Genomic DNA, 17061 nt, shown 5'->3' on the forward strand with positions numbered 1-17061 from the left:
TCCAGGACAAAAAATAAAATATTTATTGATCTATCACAGCGAGACACAAAGAGATGGGCAGGGCAGGGCAGGGGGTAAATGCTCTGAAGTACAGTGGCTCGAGGGAGGGACTGGGGATACAGTACTGCGTGGGGGGAGACCCAGGTTGGGGCGGGAGATTCCTGCCACCCTAGCCCCTCACACCCTGGGCTCAGGGCCCCTTCGTAGGCGTGTGTGTGGTGGGCGGAGGCAGGGCACAGGCTGCCATGACAGGTCAACCAGGTTGATGGTGGGGGCGCCTGGCCAGCTAGTGGTGCCAGGCGGTCAACTGGGGACAAGGATGGATGGACGGATGGACTGATGGGCGGATGGGTTCCACAAGAGCAAGGGGACTATTCCCGATGGGGGTCTTCTGCCACGAAGGTACCCCAGACATGGGGAATAGCAGTTGGTGGGGGAGAGGGGACAAAGGGGGCCAAGAGATGGTGTGACCGAACCCAGCTTGAGGCTTTCTGGGCTTGGGTACCAACTGGACCGCAGCCAGAGGTGGGTCCTGGTGGGCAGCGGGAGGTGGGGCTGCCTGGGAAGTGTCGGCACCATCTTCAGAGGAGCCCCAGGGAGGGGGTTCCCCGGGGGCTGCCCTTCCCTCCTCCCTCCCCCAGGAAGATGAGAGCACCAGCACGTAGCACCAAGGTCCCCTGGAGATGGAGAGTGTGTGGAGGGGGAGCTCCTGGGTGGGAAGGGGGTGGGGGCAGGGGGCCAAGCCCCCCGCCCCTCGCCTCTGAAGTCGGGGGCCTCCTGGGGCCCGCTTGGCCACCGGTCTCTTGTTTCCTTGCCCCGGGGAATTCCAAGTCCGCCCGGCCCGGCCTGCCCTGTCCCCTCCCGGGTGGGACTTAGGAGGGCATGGGGTGGGGTCACAGAGGGTGTACATTCTCCACCAAGCAGTAGCACCAACGTTGATGAGGTCGCGAGTCAGGGGTCCGGGGAAGCTCACTTTCTCTTCCGGCCGCAGGCTTTCCCCAGGCAGGCCCCACCTGCGGGGGCACAGCCGTCAGTCCGGCCCTCCTGGGTGCTGCGCAAGCCCCGCCCTCTCTGACCAACCCCGGGCTGTTCTCACACCCACGTCATCGCGGGGGGACAGGGCTCCCAGAAGCACAGGAAGCCTGGCTGGACCTCAGGCCGAATCTGAGCCGTTCTGCTGCGCAGACTCCCACTGCGCGGGCGGCTGGGGGCAGCGCCCGAGACGCGGACGGGGCCAAGGCTCAGAGAGGGCAAGGGGCCCCGGCATGGGCAAGGTCTCCACACTCTGAGTCCACTGCCTCTGGGAAGCCTTTAGCAAGCGGCTCAGAGCAGCCCCCTCCAGGGAAACGGGGTGAAGGGAGAGTTGACAGTGTCTGGAGGAGATGGCCTTCCTGGGAAAGATCTACAAACGTGCAAGCGCATCGGATAAATAAACTGAGGCCCAGAGAGGGAGGGTCTTACTCAGCCACAGTCAGTGGCTGAGCTGGGGCTCAAACCCAGGACTCCTGCCCTCTCCTGGGAACTGACTGGAAAACCTTGTTTCAAATCAAGGCACCATTGTCGGGGAGGAGGGCCTGGTGTGGCTCCTACCCCTGCAGGAGCTAGACGTGGCTCATCACCGCCACCTGGTGGCAGCGAGCAGGCGAGTGGGGCAGGGACAGGCATCCCTGTGAAGCTCGTCGAGGGTGTTTTGAAAGCAGGGCCACCAGCATCAGCTGGTGCCTGACTAAGCGCTGGGCACCCCGGAAAGGGTTAGGCTGGTTTGCCTCTGCCTGTCCCCACCCTGGCCTCGGCTGCCTGATTTATGTAGTGGGCAACAGGTGGGAGTGCAAGGGAACCCACAGCCTGAGCGACCACCGGGAGGAGCGAGGCTCTTCCCCTCTCCTTCTGGCATGGGCATTGTTGGGAGGGGCCTGGGGGGGTGGTGATCAGGACTCGCACCACACACTCCCAGAGGCGTGTCTGCATCTTTGAGCAAGGGTGTGGCTCCATGCCAGGTGGTGTCCTCTGCCCGCCCTGCCCAGCCCGGACACCTTGAGTCGCCTCGCCCAGCCCTCAAATTTCTCTAACTCTAGGGCTCCTGTTGTCTTATCCATTCTCTCTCTCTGTCTCTGCCCCTCTGAGCTCTTCTCATCTCTTCTCTTCCCCCTGTCTCCTGCCTGCAGGGCGTGTGGGCCCAGGCTAAGGGACTTCGGCAGGGACAGCCAGGCCTGGCCCGGGTGAGCGTGGAGGGTCCTGGGCCCACCCCCAGCTCTGGGCATCTGTGTCGGAGGTAGAAGGAACGGTGAGCTGTCCAGCTCCCCCCACCTCCCCACTCCATGCCAGGCCTGGTCCAAACATGCTGCCCCTCTGCCAGGCCCAGGCTGATGGGCCCCCCTCCCTCTGCCTCTGTCTTTGCCCCTCCCTCCCCTGCCCTCTTCCAGGGGCGAAATCTCTGCTCACCTGGGAATCCCAGGGCTCCCAGGGCCCCTCCGTAGGGCTTGGGAGGTTTGCCTGTGGAGGGAAGGTGTGGACTGGGGAGGGGCCAGGCTTTCCCGCCTCTCTCAGTGCCTCCCATATATACCGCCTCAATCCTGTCACAGCAGCGCCAAAGGCCTCCCTGCCCTCGCTGCCCTTGAGCCCCACCCCGCCTGACCCCTCCCATCCAGTCACCATCCTTGCAGATCCATCCTGCCTGTGGAGGTCTGAGCAGCTGTGCGGGCGCCCCTTCCATGGTCAGATTCTGGCCTTGCTTCCCGCTTCCCGGGCGCAGCCCTGCTCCTGCTAACCTGCTCCCGCTAACCTGCTCCCACTAATCTGCTCTGGCTTCGGCCTCCCTGACCACCTGCTTGAAGGGACCTTGCTCTTCTCTTAGTTTCTTCCCTTTTCTGTGGGACCTTGTCAGTCTCTCCACTTATTTCCCAAGCCCTGTGGTGACCCAGCTCCCTATCTTGATCCCGGTGCCCCGTCAAGTGCCAGGCTGGGAGCCCCAGGAGTTGGGATCCTTGCCCCCTGTCCCCACATCCCAGGGCTGAACTTTCAGCTTCTGGATTCCCCTGGGGGCCCCTCAAGCCCCTGCCCCCCAGGGCAGCCCAGGGCCGTGGCCACACCAGCCACTCCCTCAACAGGACTCTGCCCCACTAGGAAAGGCGCTCAGGGCCCTGCTCGAAGCAGGGCCCCCTGCCCGCATTTAGGCGCCCTCTTCTTGCAGACTCACCACCAACTCCCAGGCCCCCAGCTCCAGCACCTGCAAGGCAAGGAGAGGGGCTGTGAGCGCTAGCTTCTGGGGGGCCCGCCAAGCCCTCCCCGGCAGCGTGGGCCTCGCCTGAGAGGGGCCAAGTTCCGGGCTTGGGGATCGGGAGGCCTGGGCTCTGCCTCCCTCACTGTGTGACCTCGGACAGGTCCCTGGCACTCTCTGAACCTCAGTTTGCCTCATCTGGAACACGGCATTTTGGGAAAGCTGATGCCCCCTGCCCTTGCAAGGGAGGCAGAGAAGAGTGAGGGGAGGCCCAGCCTCGTGTAATCTGAGGTCATGGGGTCCCTGCCCAGGCCTGGCTCAGACATTCTGAGCCTGAGATGAAGCAGGGGCGGAGGGAGGACGGGCCCAGAGCTCCGGGGGGGCCGAGGGGCAGGGCGCCTGGGCATACCCGGGAAGATGGGAGACAATCCGAGGCCAGGTCTCGCTGCAACTCCTGCGGGAGGGATTTGGGTTGGCGTGGGGCAGGCCCCACTCCCGCCTGGCCCCCTCTCGCCCCTCTGCCCAGGACTACCTCCCCCCGCCCACTCCCATATCCCCTGTCGTCGGAGCAGCTTTCTTACCAACCGTGTCCCCCCTGGCATCCTGGGCTGGGCCCTACAGCCTCAGCCTGGGGTCTGAGGCCCATGGTGCGACCCCCAATCCCAAGGCCTGCTCCTTTGCCCAGGGTGTTTGTTTCCTTCCCTGGACTGTCCCCTCCACCCTTGCTCTTGTCGTTGTGCTAGCCACAGCTCCAGGACTCCGCTGGCTAGCCCGACAGTCTTCCTCTAGACTGGGCAGAGCTGAGTGCTTCACAGCAGAGATGGCCCCTACCTGCACCTGGGAATGGCCTGGTGACCCCTAGGACACCTCCAAGGCCAGCGGCACCTGAGAAGTGGGCAGATGGGGGCAGGACAAGGCACAGTCTAAGGGGCCCTCTGGGTCCTGGGGTCAGGGATATCCTGCACAGATCTTCAGGGGTACTGTGAGCATGCCTGAGGCCTGAGCCGGTGGGGGGATCTAATGCCTGGATAAGCAGCCTACAGGCCTGGGCAGAGGGGGCGCCTCAGGGTGTAACTCACCATATTTGGCTGCTTTAGCGGCCACAGCTGGAGACACACCTGGGGAGATGGGAGCATGAGGGCTCAGGACTGTCACCTCCCTCCCAGAGTCATGTCCCCTCCTGACCTGCTTGCCACTTACCATCTGCCCACAGACTCATCCTTCCACCATCCCTCCACCCCTCCTCCATCTGTCCATCTTTCCAAAAGCCTTTATTAAGCTCCTACTGTGTGTCCTGTCTTGTGGAGCACACAGGAAGATTTTGGGCCATTTTAGATACAGAGACACGATGACCCAGGGAAGAGTCAACACAAGGCCTGCCAGGATGGCAGAGAATTTGGGAAAGTAATTTCCCTTCAAGCTTTGGTTTTCTTCTCTGGAAAATGGGCATAACCGTCATTATCCTAATAAACTCCCACTCGAAGTGGTTGGGTGGATTGAAAGAGAGAGGAGAGGGAGAAGATGGGGATGCCCATCTGTCCAGCTGCCAGAGGCAGCCCTGGGTTCCGCTTGCTCAAGCCCCCTCTAAATGCTTCAGGAGCCTGGAGAAGGGGCGGGGCCCACTACAGCCTTGAGTTGCAGATGAAGTGGGGTGAGGTCCAGGCAGAGGACAGCTTGAGCAAGGTGTGGCAGGGCGGGAAAGAAAGTCTCTCTCTCTCTCTTTCTCTCTCTCATATGCATACACACACACACACACACACACACACACCACGCACACATGGATCCCAGAGGAGTCCTTTACCTCCAAGGCCCACGGCCCCCGGGACAGCCCCAAGCCCTCCAACTCCCAGATCTCCAGCTCCGAGCCCTGCGACGCCCCCCAGGCCTGTGGAGAGAGCTGTGCGTTAGTCCCTCGCTGGTCTGTCTACAGGGGGGTGGAGGGGTCAGCCTGGGACCCAGGTGAGAGTGCAGTGGGACCAGGAGGTGGGTGGGCCCTGGGGAGAAGATGCCCTGGAGGGTCTCAGGGGCAGATCAGGGAATACATGCTTCATGGCACACGGTCAGAGTGCCCCCAAACCCCGGGGCCTTGGCGGCCCCCAAACCCAGTGCTCACCATACTGGGCAGCTTTGGCAGCAGCTTTGGCAGCAGCAGCCAAGGCAGCAGGTCCGGCTCCTGGGGACACAGAGGAGCTCAGGGAGGAGCTCTCCACCAGTTAGTCTCCCTCCCTGCCCAGCCCATCCTGGGGTTTCAACTCACCTGCCACACCGCCAGGGACCCCTACTCCGCCAAGAGCCCCGGCATCTCCAAGGACCCCGGGCCCTGCTGCTCCTGTGGAGAGACGATGGGAAGTCAGTCCCCCCATTCCTGAAGGACGGGGTCTTTCTGCCCCAGGGACACTAGGCAAGCAGACAGGTAGCAGAGGCCATGCGACCCAGTGCAAGGAGGTCTCAGTCTCGATGAATCTGAGGCCTGACTCTGCCCTGGCCAACTGGGCAAGTGCGGGCCTCCTTGAGCCCTGGCTGGCCCGTCTCCTCTCTTTCCCTGCGGGCCAGCACTGGGAGCCGCAGGTGGCCACAGTGGTGGCTACGAGCTCCTGAGGTTGGAAGACTAGTCTCAGGTTCTGACAGCCCTGAGTTCAAATCCTGGTTTCTCCACTCATTATAGTTGTCACCACTGAGCCCCAGGGCCCCATCTCCCTAAAGGGGATGATGATCCTTACCCTGCCCACCCTACGGGTGTTTGGAGAGTAAAGACCTGCCCTCTGAGACTGTCTGCTGAGCTCTGAACCATGGCCTGGACAGAGCTGCTGGGAGCAGCAGTAGAACAGCTGATACGTGTTGGAAGCTTACAGTGCGCAGTGCTCCACACGCATTAGGATGCCCATTACTCATCGCAACAGGAAAGGTAGGTACTATCATCCTCATCATTTTCCACGTAAGAAAACCGAGGCACAGCAGAGGTTAAGCAATGTGCCTCAGGTGCCACGGGCAGGAAAGGGCTCCAGAGCCCACGCCTTTAACTGCTTTGTTTCCCTGGCAACATTTGTCAGACTCGGGCGGCAGAGCAGCCAGGAAGGAACAGGAGAGGGCCGTGGGTCACCGGCCCGCCGGGGGTGAGAGCTCAGGAAGCTGAGATTTTCCGAGTGGAAACTGGCCCCAAGTGGACCGGCCAGAGCCGGTTGGCGGTTCCCTGATGGAGGCCCCGGCCCAGGTCCCAGGAGGCCAGGAACAAGGGGCCACAGACAGAGTGGGTCTGGCCAGGCGGGCTCCCCGAGCGCCACGTGCAGGGCCAGGCAGCTCTGCCATGTCCTTGCAGCTCGTGGCGGGCGCTGGCATGCTGACAGGGCGTGTGCGGGGGCTGGGCCCGGACCAGGAGTCCCTACTCTGCTGGGGAGGAGGCAGAAGCCACCCGCGGACAGCAGCCCCAGCCCCTCCCTGGCCTCAGGTTCCACAAAACTGTCAGGGCCAGAGGGGCCTTAGGGGTCATGGTCCTCACTGAGGTGGAACTGCCCCCAGGGGGGCTGGAAATGTGAGGGCGTTTTGGTTGTCCCCGGTTGGAGGCACAATAGGTATTTAGCTGGCAGGAGCTAAGTCTGCTAAACTTTCACTAACGTGTCCTAGAAACTGCCTTTTCCCACCCTGACCACCCCAGCCCTGTGCTGCAGGCTCCAGAGACCAGGGCTCAGCAAGGGAACCAACAATGGGGGGCCCAGTGTATGGGGTGTACTTACCATATTTGGCTGCTTTAGCTGCGGCCAGGGGTCCAGGTACTAGAGTAAAGGGAAAAATGGGGTGGTCAGCAGCTGAGCTCTGTACCTGGAGGTTCTGCTTCCTCCTCCAGGGAGCCCTCCCTGACTTCCTCCACATGCTTTGCTCCTCTCAGGGCCCAGAAGCTGTGGTTCCCCAGCAAGGAGTTCACCCGGCCGGGTGCAGAGCTCTGGTATCTAACTGTGATTCTGCCACTCTGATCTGGGGGTGCTTGAGGCTGAACTGTGCCTCCTCCTCCCATCTGTCCCCTCTCAGCCCCTCCAGGCTCAGTGTGGTCTGCCTGAGGCTGGACACAGGGCACTCGGTGAAGAACCGGAGCTCCTCGTGGCCCCCTTGCCACAGCGCACTGACGAAGGGGAGCCAGGCTGGCCCCACCCATGCCCGCTGACCCCAGGGGTCTCCAGCCTCCTTCCCTGGGTGGTGGGCTTTTTCTCAGTTTGGAGCCCTGTCCCCTCTACACTGAGGAGGTAGAAACTCTGAAATCTGGCAGCCCGGGGCCCCCTTCGCCTGGCCTGCCCCCATCTGTTACCCCAGTCATCTCTAACTGCTCAGGAGAACCTAATGGGCAATTTACTATGGACCCCTGAGTGAGGCTGCTGGGGGGTGTGCTGGGAGGAGAAGAGGTCTCCCTCCTCTGAGCTCGGGGGGGAATTCCTGCCCAGCTCCTAGAAGGCGGCTCACCCGCACCTGCCCCGAAGCCAGGAACACCAACTCCAAGTCCGGGAACGCCAGCAGGAAGCCCGGCTGCAACCCCTGGGGGAAGTGGGCAGTGGGGTGGCCGTAGCAGGCAGGGGACACACCCCTGTGGGAGTGTCATGCCTAGGAAACTGAGGCAGGCCCCGAGGGAAGGGGCCCAGATCCACGGGGCCTCCTCCGCTTCATCTGCCCACTATGCCGCCACCAGAGTGGTCTTCCCAGGACTCCCGCTGACCACCAAGCCCAGCCCCTCTCTGCGCTGACATACAGGGCTGCACGTTGTGGGCACCACTGCCCTTTCCAGCCTAACCTCCAGCTCTTCCCTCTTGGATGAGCTCACTTAAATCTCCTCACAACCTTCTGCGGCAGGTGCCATCAGCACCCACATGTCACACATGAGGTCAGGAAACTCAGAGGTCACTCAGCTGGTGTGGGGCCCAGGACTTGAACTCGGGTCTTCCTCACACCCAATCTGCACTTCCAACCCCTCTGCCCGCTGCCTTGGGGATCTGATGAGGCCACAGGGCGGGTCTGAGAGGCTGCATTTCCTGGGGTCCAGCTCAGGCCTGGGTCACCCAGCCTGAGCTCGGTGGGGGTGAGAAGGCAGCAGGGCACTCACAGGACTGGGCTTTAGGGCCGCCTCAGCAGCAGTTTTGGCTGCAGCGGGGGCCCCTGCTCCTGGGGGGAGATGGAGGGGTTCAGGGACGGCCCCCATGGAGGATTCCGAGGCCCCTCAGTCCACTTACTCACACGGCTCACCTGTGACACCGCCGGGGCCGAGGCCAATGCCGGGAGCCACACCAACACCGGGCCCTAACCCTGCAAGAGCGGAAAGAGCTCATTCTTAACCCGAATCAATTAGTCCTGACCAAGGAGGACAGAAGCTATTGGAAAGAGCAGTGGGCTGGGGGTCGGGAGCCTGGGGTTCTCATCCCACCCTGGACACAGACTTGCTGTGTGACCTTAGACAAGTCACTCTCCCTTGATGGGCCTCAGCTTCCTCATCCCTAATATGAGGTATGTGCTCGATCAGGAGTTCTTAACCTTTGGGGGGACAAGGACCCCTCTGAGACTTCTGAGGGTGATGGAGGCAGAGTCACGTAGTGAAAGGAGCTCTGCAGGACAGGCAGACCAGGCTTCAGAGTGCAGCTCAGCCACCATCTAGCTGTGTGACTGTGGACAAGTGACGTAAGGTCTTGGAACCTCAGTTTCCACATCCGTAAAATGGGAATAACGGTACCAACTTCATAAGGTTGGTGTAAGGATGACCTCAGCAAACGGTAGTTTTATAGAAAAGGGTCATTTGTCATATGTGCGTTTTGGGGTCAGCAGACCTGAAGTTCAGATTTCTCTGGCCTGGACAGCCCTAGATTTTCTGCTCTGACTCCCGCTGCAGGCAGGCACAGGTCCCTAAAGCCCAGGCATACAGAGCCCCTCGCCCAGGGCCTGGCATACAGGTGGGCTCTGGAGTGGAACCACTGTGATTTGCCATTTTCAGGAAGATGTAGGTGCCTGGGGCTGCCGGGGGGGCCCTGAGAGGTAGCAAGAGATGGAGCGCCTTGTCAAGGAGCAAGAACACTGCGGGTGCTGAAACTGGGATGTGGCGGGGGCTTTGGGAAGGATGGGGAGTCCTGCAGGGCTCGCCAGGGCATGTTCTCACTTTGTTCTCCTAATCAGAAACTTCCCTACAACCCTCAAAGTGGTCAGATGGGCCAAATGCTGTGAGGAAGGCCCACGCCCAGAATGTGACAGCCTAAGGGGGCTGCTGGACCCCAGGGCAGGGGCGTTGAGGGAGCAGCACTCTAGGACACGGGTTGGAGGCAGGAGTGGGGGCGGGGGGGCGCTTACCAAACTGAGCGGCCTTGGCGGCGGCTTTGGCGGCGGCAGCTGCTGGGACCCCCACTCCTGGAGAGGTGAGGAGGGGCGTCAGGGAGCAGTCCCCAGCACCCCTCCCCACTCTTCCCCACCCCCACTGTAGAAAGAGCTCTCAGAGGCCACCTCTAGGGACCTGTCCCCTCTCCCTAAAGACCTTCTCCCTCCTCACGCCAGAAACAGAGAGGGACGCATGCGGAGCCCAGCCCGCGGCTGGCCGCCTGGGCTCCAGGCCCAGGTGCCTGGGTTCCCACTGGCCGCTCTGGGCACGTCCCTTCCCGAGAGGCTGCTCTGAGGCTGTGACATTCTAGCTCTGCCTGTGGTGGAGGAGCCCAAAGCTGTGACTGGTGGGGTCACGGCCCCCCTCTCCTAAACCTCAGTCTAGAAGATATGTGGGGCTTTCTGCAGAAGGTGATGTTAATTAAAAAAAATTCTAATCGTGCCCGTATCCAAAAATATTGGAGGAAACAGCTCATTTCTTGGGGAAACTCAAAAGGAGAATTTTCTCCCAGAAAGAAGAAGGAATTCAGAAGAGAAATATTCTGGTGGGAAAAACAACCAAGGAAGGTTGTAACTTAATCTCATTGTGACTCTTCATCTCCTCCCTTTGGGCTCTGACTGGAGGAGAAAGAGTTCAGGAGAACCAGAGGCTGGCCCGGCCCTCCCACCTCATCGGGGACTAGACAGGCCTTGCAGGGAGTGAGTGAGGCCACCCGACTCTGGCATAGCAGAGCTCTGGCCACCTGGCCAGCTGACACCCTGAGCGTCCTGGACAGAGAGGGACTCGAGGGGTTCACTCAGCAACCTGGAATCCCACGGAGGGCTCCTCCCTCCAAACTGAGGGAAATTGGTTTCTCTCCTCCCATCTCTGGGCTCCGTCTTGCCGTCTGTAAAATGATGCCCTTGACCTGGGTCAACTCCAGGGCCCCTTCCATGAGACAAACCAAACGCGCCCTTGGGTTGGGGCCACAGCTCACCTGGCACCCCCACAGTGCCCGGCACCCCTGGTACTGGGACTCCGGCACCCGGCACCAGCCCTCCCAGGGCTCCTGCTCCTGCAGGACCTGGAGGAGAGAAGAGTGTCCAGCCTGCCCCTCGAAGCTCCCCGTCTTGGGGTGCAGAGGGTAGAGGTGGGGAGGGGGCAGAATGGGTGCATGGGCATCTTCAACTTGCTGGTTTGGGGTGGGAGTGATAAGCAGGGCACCAATAACCCTAACGGTGGGCATCTGAAAAGTGCAGAAAAGTGCAGTGTGGCACTGGAGGATGGGGCCAGGGACTATGGACCTTGGCCCAGGCCATTTCTACCCCAGAGGCCTAAGTGTGAGGTTGCTCTGCCCTCATGCTGGAGAATTGCTCTGAGCTCGGAGCCTGGGCCCCAGGGGAGAGCAAGGCCGGGGTGGGGAGGAGAGGCAGCGGTCCTGGGTGTGGGGACAGGCGGGGCAGGAGCACTTACCGTACTTGGCTGCCTTGGCGGCGGCTGCTGCCTGGGCTGCAGCTATGAGGAAACGAGAAAGAAAGAGACTCTCAGAAACCTTGCTGGATCCCAGCTGGGCTGTGCTGCCAGCTGACCTGCTCCAGAGGCACTGAAGGCCCAGCCTGAGCTTTCCTCCAACTCCTCCCTGAACACACGGGAGCCCAGTCTACACTCCCCACTCCCCTGGATAGCCCTACACTCCTTCTCCTGGTTTCCCCAGATGGAAGGAAGGCTCACGGGAAAGGCCAACTCCAGGAACACCGACACCGAAGCCGGGAAAGCCCCCAGCACCGACCCCGTAAGTGGGAATGCCTCCAACTCCCACTCCGGCTGTGACCCCTGAAGAGGGAAGAGAATCGAGTGGAAAAGAATCTCAGTGAGAGACGCTGGGGAGGGCTCTGGGGGATGCTGGTTGGCGGGGAAAGAGGATGCAAACCTCCCCGAAGTCTGGTCCATGAAGGACAGGAAACCGTGGAATGCCTGGGCCCCCTGCCAGCCTCCTCCAGGAAGCCTTTACTGACACCCTCCAGCGCTCCCCCACTCCCTCTCTTCTCTGAGCACGCTGGAAGGGCCCAGGCTGTGGAGGGACTGTGGGCAGGTCCCATTTCCCTAGCCAGGCTTGGGCTTCTCGAAGAGAGCCCTGGCCAAGGCAGGGAGGGTCAGGGACATTGTCCCCACTGGGAATGCCATACTGGGACTCTCTCATCACTCAGCCCCATGGCCTCATGGTGGGAGACAACTGGAGGAGATATCATCCTGGGGCCCAACAGGTCCAAGTCCCAACTCTGCCAGTGACTTGCTGTGTGACCCTGGGCAAATCACTCCCCTTCTCTGGGCTGTACAATTGGGGAGTAGAAGATGAGGGTTCTTTAGTTCTGGCAAGTAAAAGCCAGAACAGGGTGGGGCAGAGCTACCAGCACAGCACTTACCAAATTTGGCTGCTTTGGCAGCTGCTTTAGCAGCTGCAGCTGGTGACACAGCCCCTGGAGAGACCAAGGGGGACACAAATGCTCAGGAGAGAATGGAGAGGAGAGTCTCAACATATATCCCTCTGTCCACCCATCTGTCTTTTGGTCCATCTTCTTTCTATCTATTGAGTCAATGTAGAGTTGTCCATCCATTCACCCACTCATATCTCCATCTACCCATCTATCCATCTGTCTACTCAGCCACCCGTTCATTCACCCACTGACCTACCCATGTCTGTCCATTTTTCTGTCTATCCTTGGACTTTGATCCACCCACTCAACCACTTATCTCTCTGTCCACCCATGCACCCATTTATCCATACACTTATCCACTGATATGTCTATCTATCCATTCATCTATCTATCTATCTATCCAACCATCAATTTTGCATTTGCCTTCTACGTACCCTTAGAAGGTGCTCATCCTATTCAGCTGCTCATCCAACCATGTGCTTATCCATCCATCATCCATCCATCCATCCATCCATCCATCCATCCATCCATCCATCCATCATTCTAACCACTTATCTAGTCCCCCACGTGCCTATCTGTCTGTCTTTCCATCTACCCATTTACCTCTCCATCCACCATTTTACCCATTTATCTATCTATCCATGTATCCACGCATCCTTGTATCTTTCCATTCATCCAAACACCACCCACTTCCTCATCCACCAATTTGTTTACTCATCCACATGGCCATTCACCTACTTACCCAGTTGTCCATCTCCCCATCCGTCCATCCATCAGTCTATCCATCCATCCATCCACCCACCTACTCACCCATCTATCCACCATTTACTGAGCACCTACTCAGCTAAGGGTTGGGAACATAGAGATAAAAAAGATATGGCTCCTGCCCCCAGGAGCACATTGACAGCCAGAAGGTGAGCTGGAGAAGATGATGCTGGCAGTAGCTAATTAGGAAGTGGTTATAGCCCAAGGGAGAGAAGACGAAGCATGGCCAAGGGTATGAAGAGAAGAGGATAGAGAGGAGAGGTATTAGGGAGAATCCAAGTCTTGGCAACGGTTTCAATATTTCTCTTTTACGCACACATACACACACACAGCCCAGCTCACCTGGGACTCCAACACCTGGGACTCCAACACCTGGGACTCCAACACCTGGGACCCCAACACCAGGGACCCCAACACCAGGGACCCCAACACCAGGGACTCCAACACCAGGGACTCCAACTCCTGGGCCAAAGCCTGGTGCCCCAGGCACCAGGCCTGCAGCAGCTCCTGTGGAAAGGAAGGATTGTTCTCCTGGCCTGGCCTCCAAGGGCATGGCTCTGGGGAGCTGTGGGATGGCAGGTCTTGAGTGCAGAGTCCCAGGTGGGCTGGCATTGCCTCTGCATGAATCCAGCTCATCCGAGAGATGGGAAGGGACTGGGAGAACCCCCACAGAGCTCTAAGGGTTTGGATCTGTGGGTGGGAAGAAATGGTCTGCGTCTAAAGCAAAGTCAGGACTCTCACTACCGGGCACCCAGACAGTTGGTGCAGCAGCTGTGGGCCGGCCTTGGGGGTAGGTGGGAGGAGCCAGATGCTGCACAGGCCCCGCCCCCACTCTGCTGGGCCAATCAGTGGAGAGAACATTGGAGATGGCCTCCCAGGCAGCTTGGCCACAACCAGCAAAGGCAAGGAGGCAAGCACAAGGCATGTTTGGGAGGGGAGGGAGGCTGCCACAGATGGATGAAGGCAAAACCCATCCAGCCTCATAGGATTGGGGTCTCCAAAGCCCATGCAGAGGCCAGGGCAGGCCCCGAGGGTCTGAGGGCAGGCTGGAGCCCTGGGTCTACCACTCCTGGGGGCACTCACCATATTTGGCCGCCTTAGCGGCCGCCTTTGCAGCAGCAGCTGGAGCCCCGACCCCTGGAGAGACAGCCACAGAGAGTGAGGACCTTTCCCTGCGGCCCTCTCCAGGACACCCCTACCCCCTGCTGGAACACACGTTACCTGCGATGCCTCCAATCCCGGGAATTGCACCGGGAATGCCGCCAGCTCCAACACCAACGCCAGGGAGAACTCCGGCTCCTCCAACACCTGCTGGGATGGAGACAGTGCAGAGGTGGCTCCCAGGGCCCTTCTGAGGCCAGGAAGGAAGGCCTCTGGGAGGCCAGCATTTTCACCAGCACAATCTCCTTGGTGAGTGAGGCGCCAGCGCCCCCGGCTGGGTCTGCCTGGGAATACCCCCACCCCACTGTTCTTGACTCACCCCCAAAGTGTCCATTTCAATACGCTCATTAAGAGACTTGTATGTTTTCAGACAAATCTCCTTCTAATCACTGCCGCATACTGAGAAACCACAAGCGGCCGCTCCCCGTGCCAGAGGGGCCCCTGCAGGAATGTTCAAGGCTTCCTCTCCCTGTGTTCCGAAGACGCAGCCAAGTTTGTAATCCAAGCGCCTGGCGGCCTGGCTCTGGCAGCCCCTCGCCGCCCCACTCTCCTGCTCCCACATTCCAGCCAGCCCCTCCAGCCTTGGGGGCCTGCAGGGAGGGCCTGTGGGGCCTCCATGGAGCAGGCCTCCAGCTCGGTGCTTCTTCCCACATGCTCACCCCCTTGGGCTGGCGGGGAGGTGTCTTCTGTCCCACCAGGGCTATGGGAGGGGCTCCTTTGGGACTGAGGATGAAGGTAAGGACATCAGCCCCAATGATCTGACTCTGAACTGGAGGGTTACCTGGGGAGGGGACAGATGCCCACTCTGCCCGCTGCATGGGCACAAGGAAGACCATGCCACATCTGTGAGCCAAGGGATCATGGGCTTGAGGAGCTATTTAAAATTTTTATAGTACACATTAAATTGATAAACTATTAAATTGTTTAAGTGCTCATATATGTACCACTTAAAATTATCATCCTAACCACCATAGTACCCATTCCCTCTGCCTGGGCTCCTCCTCCTTGTTATAACCACATGGCAAACTCCACCTATATTTTCAGGCCTGAATCAAATGTCATTTTGTCTGAGAAGCCTTCTTGATTTTCCCCAGGCAGAAATAATATCTCCCTCTTCTCGATTCCCACAACAGTACCTACATTTTCCAGCAGAGCTCCTATCTGTCCCTGGTCTCTGACATGGATGGATGGATGGAGGAAGAGAAGGAAGGAGGGAGGGAGGGATGGATGGATGGATGGAGGGAGGGATAGATGGAGGAATAGAAGGAGAAATGAATGGATAGAGGGAGGGAGGGAGGAAGGGAGGAAGAGAATTGTGGAGGGAGGGAGAGAGGGAGGAATGAACAGATGGATTGAGGGAGGGATAGATGAATGGATGGAGGGAGGGAGGGGTGGAGAGAGGGAGAAATGAATAGATGGCTGGATGGATGAAGGGATGGAGGGAGGAATGAACAGTTGGAGGGATGGAAGGAGAAGGGATTGATGGATGGATGGATAGATGGAGAGCTGGATGGAGGGATGGGTGGGTAGATGGAAGGAGGGATGGATGGAAAGAGGGATGGAGGGGAGAATAAATGAATGGATGGGGGAGGGAGGGAGGGGAGAGGGAAGGATGGTGTTGAAAATGGTGGATAATGGGAGTGGTGCGGGGCCCCCTGGGTTAGTTACCTGTGAGGCGGGCTCTCAGTGTAATAGGGATGGAGGGGTTAGCGGGCTGAGGGCTGGCAGGTGAGGCCTCCGGAGGTACTCACCAAACTTTGCTGCTTTAGCTGCCGCCGCTGCTGCTGCAGCTGTGCCAACCCCTGGGGGAAGGGGAGAGACTCTGAAAACTGTGCCCCTGCATCTCCAGAGCCCACCTGTTCCAGCCCCAAGAGAACCGACCCTTTCACATACGGGTGTGGGTGGGGGGCTTCATAGCAAGCAGAGGCGGATAGAGCCGGCCCCGCCCAGATCCTTCTCCAGGCTCTGAGGGGTCTGGGTTCAGAGTGGGCTGGCCTGCTTTCCGGAGAGACCCTGGCCAGCCCCAGGGCTCTGGAGCCTGGAGGATTAGTGTTCCTTAGGCTGGCAGTGGGGTGAGGCTTTCTTTACCTGTCCCCGTTGGGTACCCGGCCTTGCCTGCTGCACCAGCCACTCCTCCGGGCCCATAGCCTGTGAGACAGAGAGGCTCAGTGGGCGTCTGTGTAGATGGCACCAAGGCTGTCCTCCTTCGAGGCCCGGGCTGCCCCGAGTCTCCACTCGGTCCCCCCAGCCAGAGTTAACACAAAGACAAACACGTGCGTGGGATGGCTATTCTCATTTTACAAAGGAAGACACTGAGGCTCAGAGAAGAAACGGGTTTGCCCAAGGCCTGGTGATAAGCATGAGGGCCAGGATTGAGAACCAAGCTGTCTGAGTGGAGTTCCCTCTTCCTTCCTTAAGGGATTCCCACTCCAAGACTCCACCCCGCCCCAGCAGGGGGCTCTCCTAGCCCAGGGCGAGGGCCACAGCTCCCTTGTTAGCACTCTGCAGCTGGAAAGAGCCAGAAGCCCAGCAGTCTAGGAGGGCCTTACTCACCATAGGGCAGCTTCCCAGTGGTGTAGGGCAGTCCATAGCCACCTGAGGAGGGGGCAGGTGGGCTCAGGGGCTGCTTCATGGCAGCCCTCTGCCTTGCTGGGCTCCCACTACCTGGGTAGATAGACCTACTCCCCCAGCTACTGAGGCCTAAGACCCATTTGAGGGTCCTGAGCTGCTCATAGAGGCTCTCAGGAGAGCAGAGGCCCGGGGTGGAGGAGGGAGAGGGCACCCCTGCCCTTGGGGCCCAATGGGACACCCATCCCCCTATCGCTGCAGGCCCTGCCACAGCCCTAGAGTCCAGTGTCTTCCTTACTACCCTCCCCAACAGGAAACATCTCCTGCGTGAGCTGATTGCAGGGGTGGGTTGACGTCAGAGGGGTCCTTCCCATGAATGGTGTTTCTCGCCATCAACACAAATGGTTTCCCATCTGGGCTATGGGTCTCTGTGTGTGTGCATGTATGTGCATGCGTGTGCATGTGAGTCAGGTCAACTCCTGCAGGAGGGCTTCCCCATGCTTTCCTTTGCTGATGACCAGAAGTGGGCTGCAAGACCCAGGTTTCTTGGCCTGCCCCCCAGGGATACCAGTAGCCAAACAAGTGCCCCCCACAAGCTG

At 59.7% G+C, this 17061-nt stretch overlaps 1 protein-coding gene across 7 annotated transcripts in view; it reads right to left on the bottom strand.

The window, feature by feature from the left end:
* Window positions 1-17061, bottom strand: part of ELN (elastin) — a 32337-nt gene continuing 15276 nt past the window's right edge. For 3 of the 7 annotated variants that reach the window (XM_058568972.1, XM_058568971.1, XM_058568967.1), the window contains 22 exons: window positions 16448-16489; window positions 15983-16042; window positions 15646-15696; window positions 13955-14044; window positions 13817-13870; window positions 13076-13240; window positions 11957-12010; window positions 11265-11366; window positions 11007-11048; window positions 10531-10617; window positions 9530-9586; window positions 8441-8500; window positions 7673-7738; window positions 6949-6987; window positions 5475-5546; window positions 5331-5390; window positions 5019-5102; window positions 4297-4335; window positions 3627-3671; window positions 3197-3226; window positions 2443-2493; window positions 1-1013 (listed from right to left, as the gene is read on the bottom strand). In XM_058568972.1, the coding sequence (XP_058424955.1) occupies window positions 970-1013; window positions 2443-2493; window positions 3197-3226; window positions 3627-3671; window positions 4297-4335; window positions 5019-5102; window positions 5331-5390; window positions 5475-5546; window positions 6949-6987; window positions 7673-7738; window positions 8441-8500; window positions 9530-9586; window positions 10531-10617; window positions 11007-11048; window positions 11265-11366; window positions 11957-12010; window positions 13076-13240; window positions 13817-13870; window positions 13955-14044; window positions 15646-15696; window positions 15983-16042; window positions 16448-16489 (1394 nt within the window). In that variant the 3' untranslated portion in view covers window positions 1-969. The remainder of the gene's footprint in view (window positions 1014-2442; window positions 2494-3196; window positions 3227-3626; window positions 3672-4296; window positions 4336-5018; window positions 5103-5330; window positions 5391-5474; window positions 5547-6948; window positions 6988-7672; window positions 7739-8440; window positions 8501-9529; window positions 9587-10530; window positions 10618-11006; window positions 11049-11264; window positions 11367-11956; window positions 12011-13075; window positions 13241-13816; window positions 13871-13954; window positions 14045-15645; window positions 15697-15982; window positions 16043-16447; window positions 16490-17061) is intronic. The other 4 variants (XM_058568968.1, XM_058568969.1, XM_058568973.1 and 1 more) reach the window with 4 other exon arrangements.

The sequence above is a fragment of the Diceros bicornis genome, chromosome 26 (genome assembly GCF_020826845.1).
Source record: "Diceros bicornis minor isolate mBicDic1 chromosome 26, mDicBic1.mat.cur, whole genome shotgun sequence".
Lineage (NCBI taxonomy): Eukaryota > Metazoa > Chordata > Mammalia > Perissodactyla > Rhinocerotidae > Diceros > Diceros bicornis.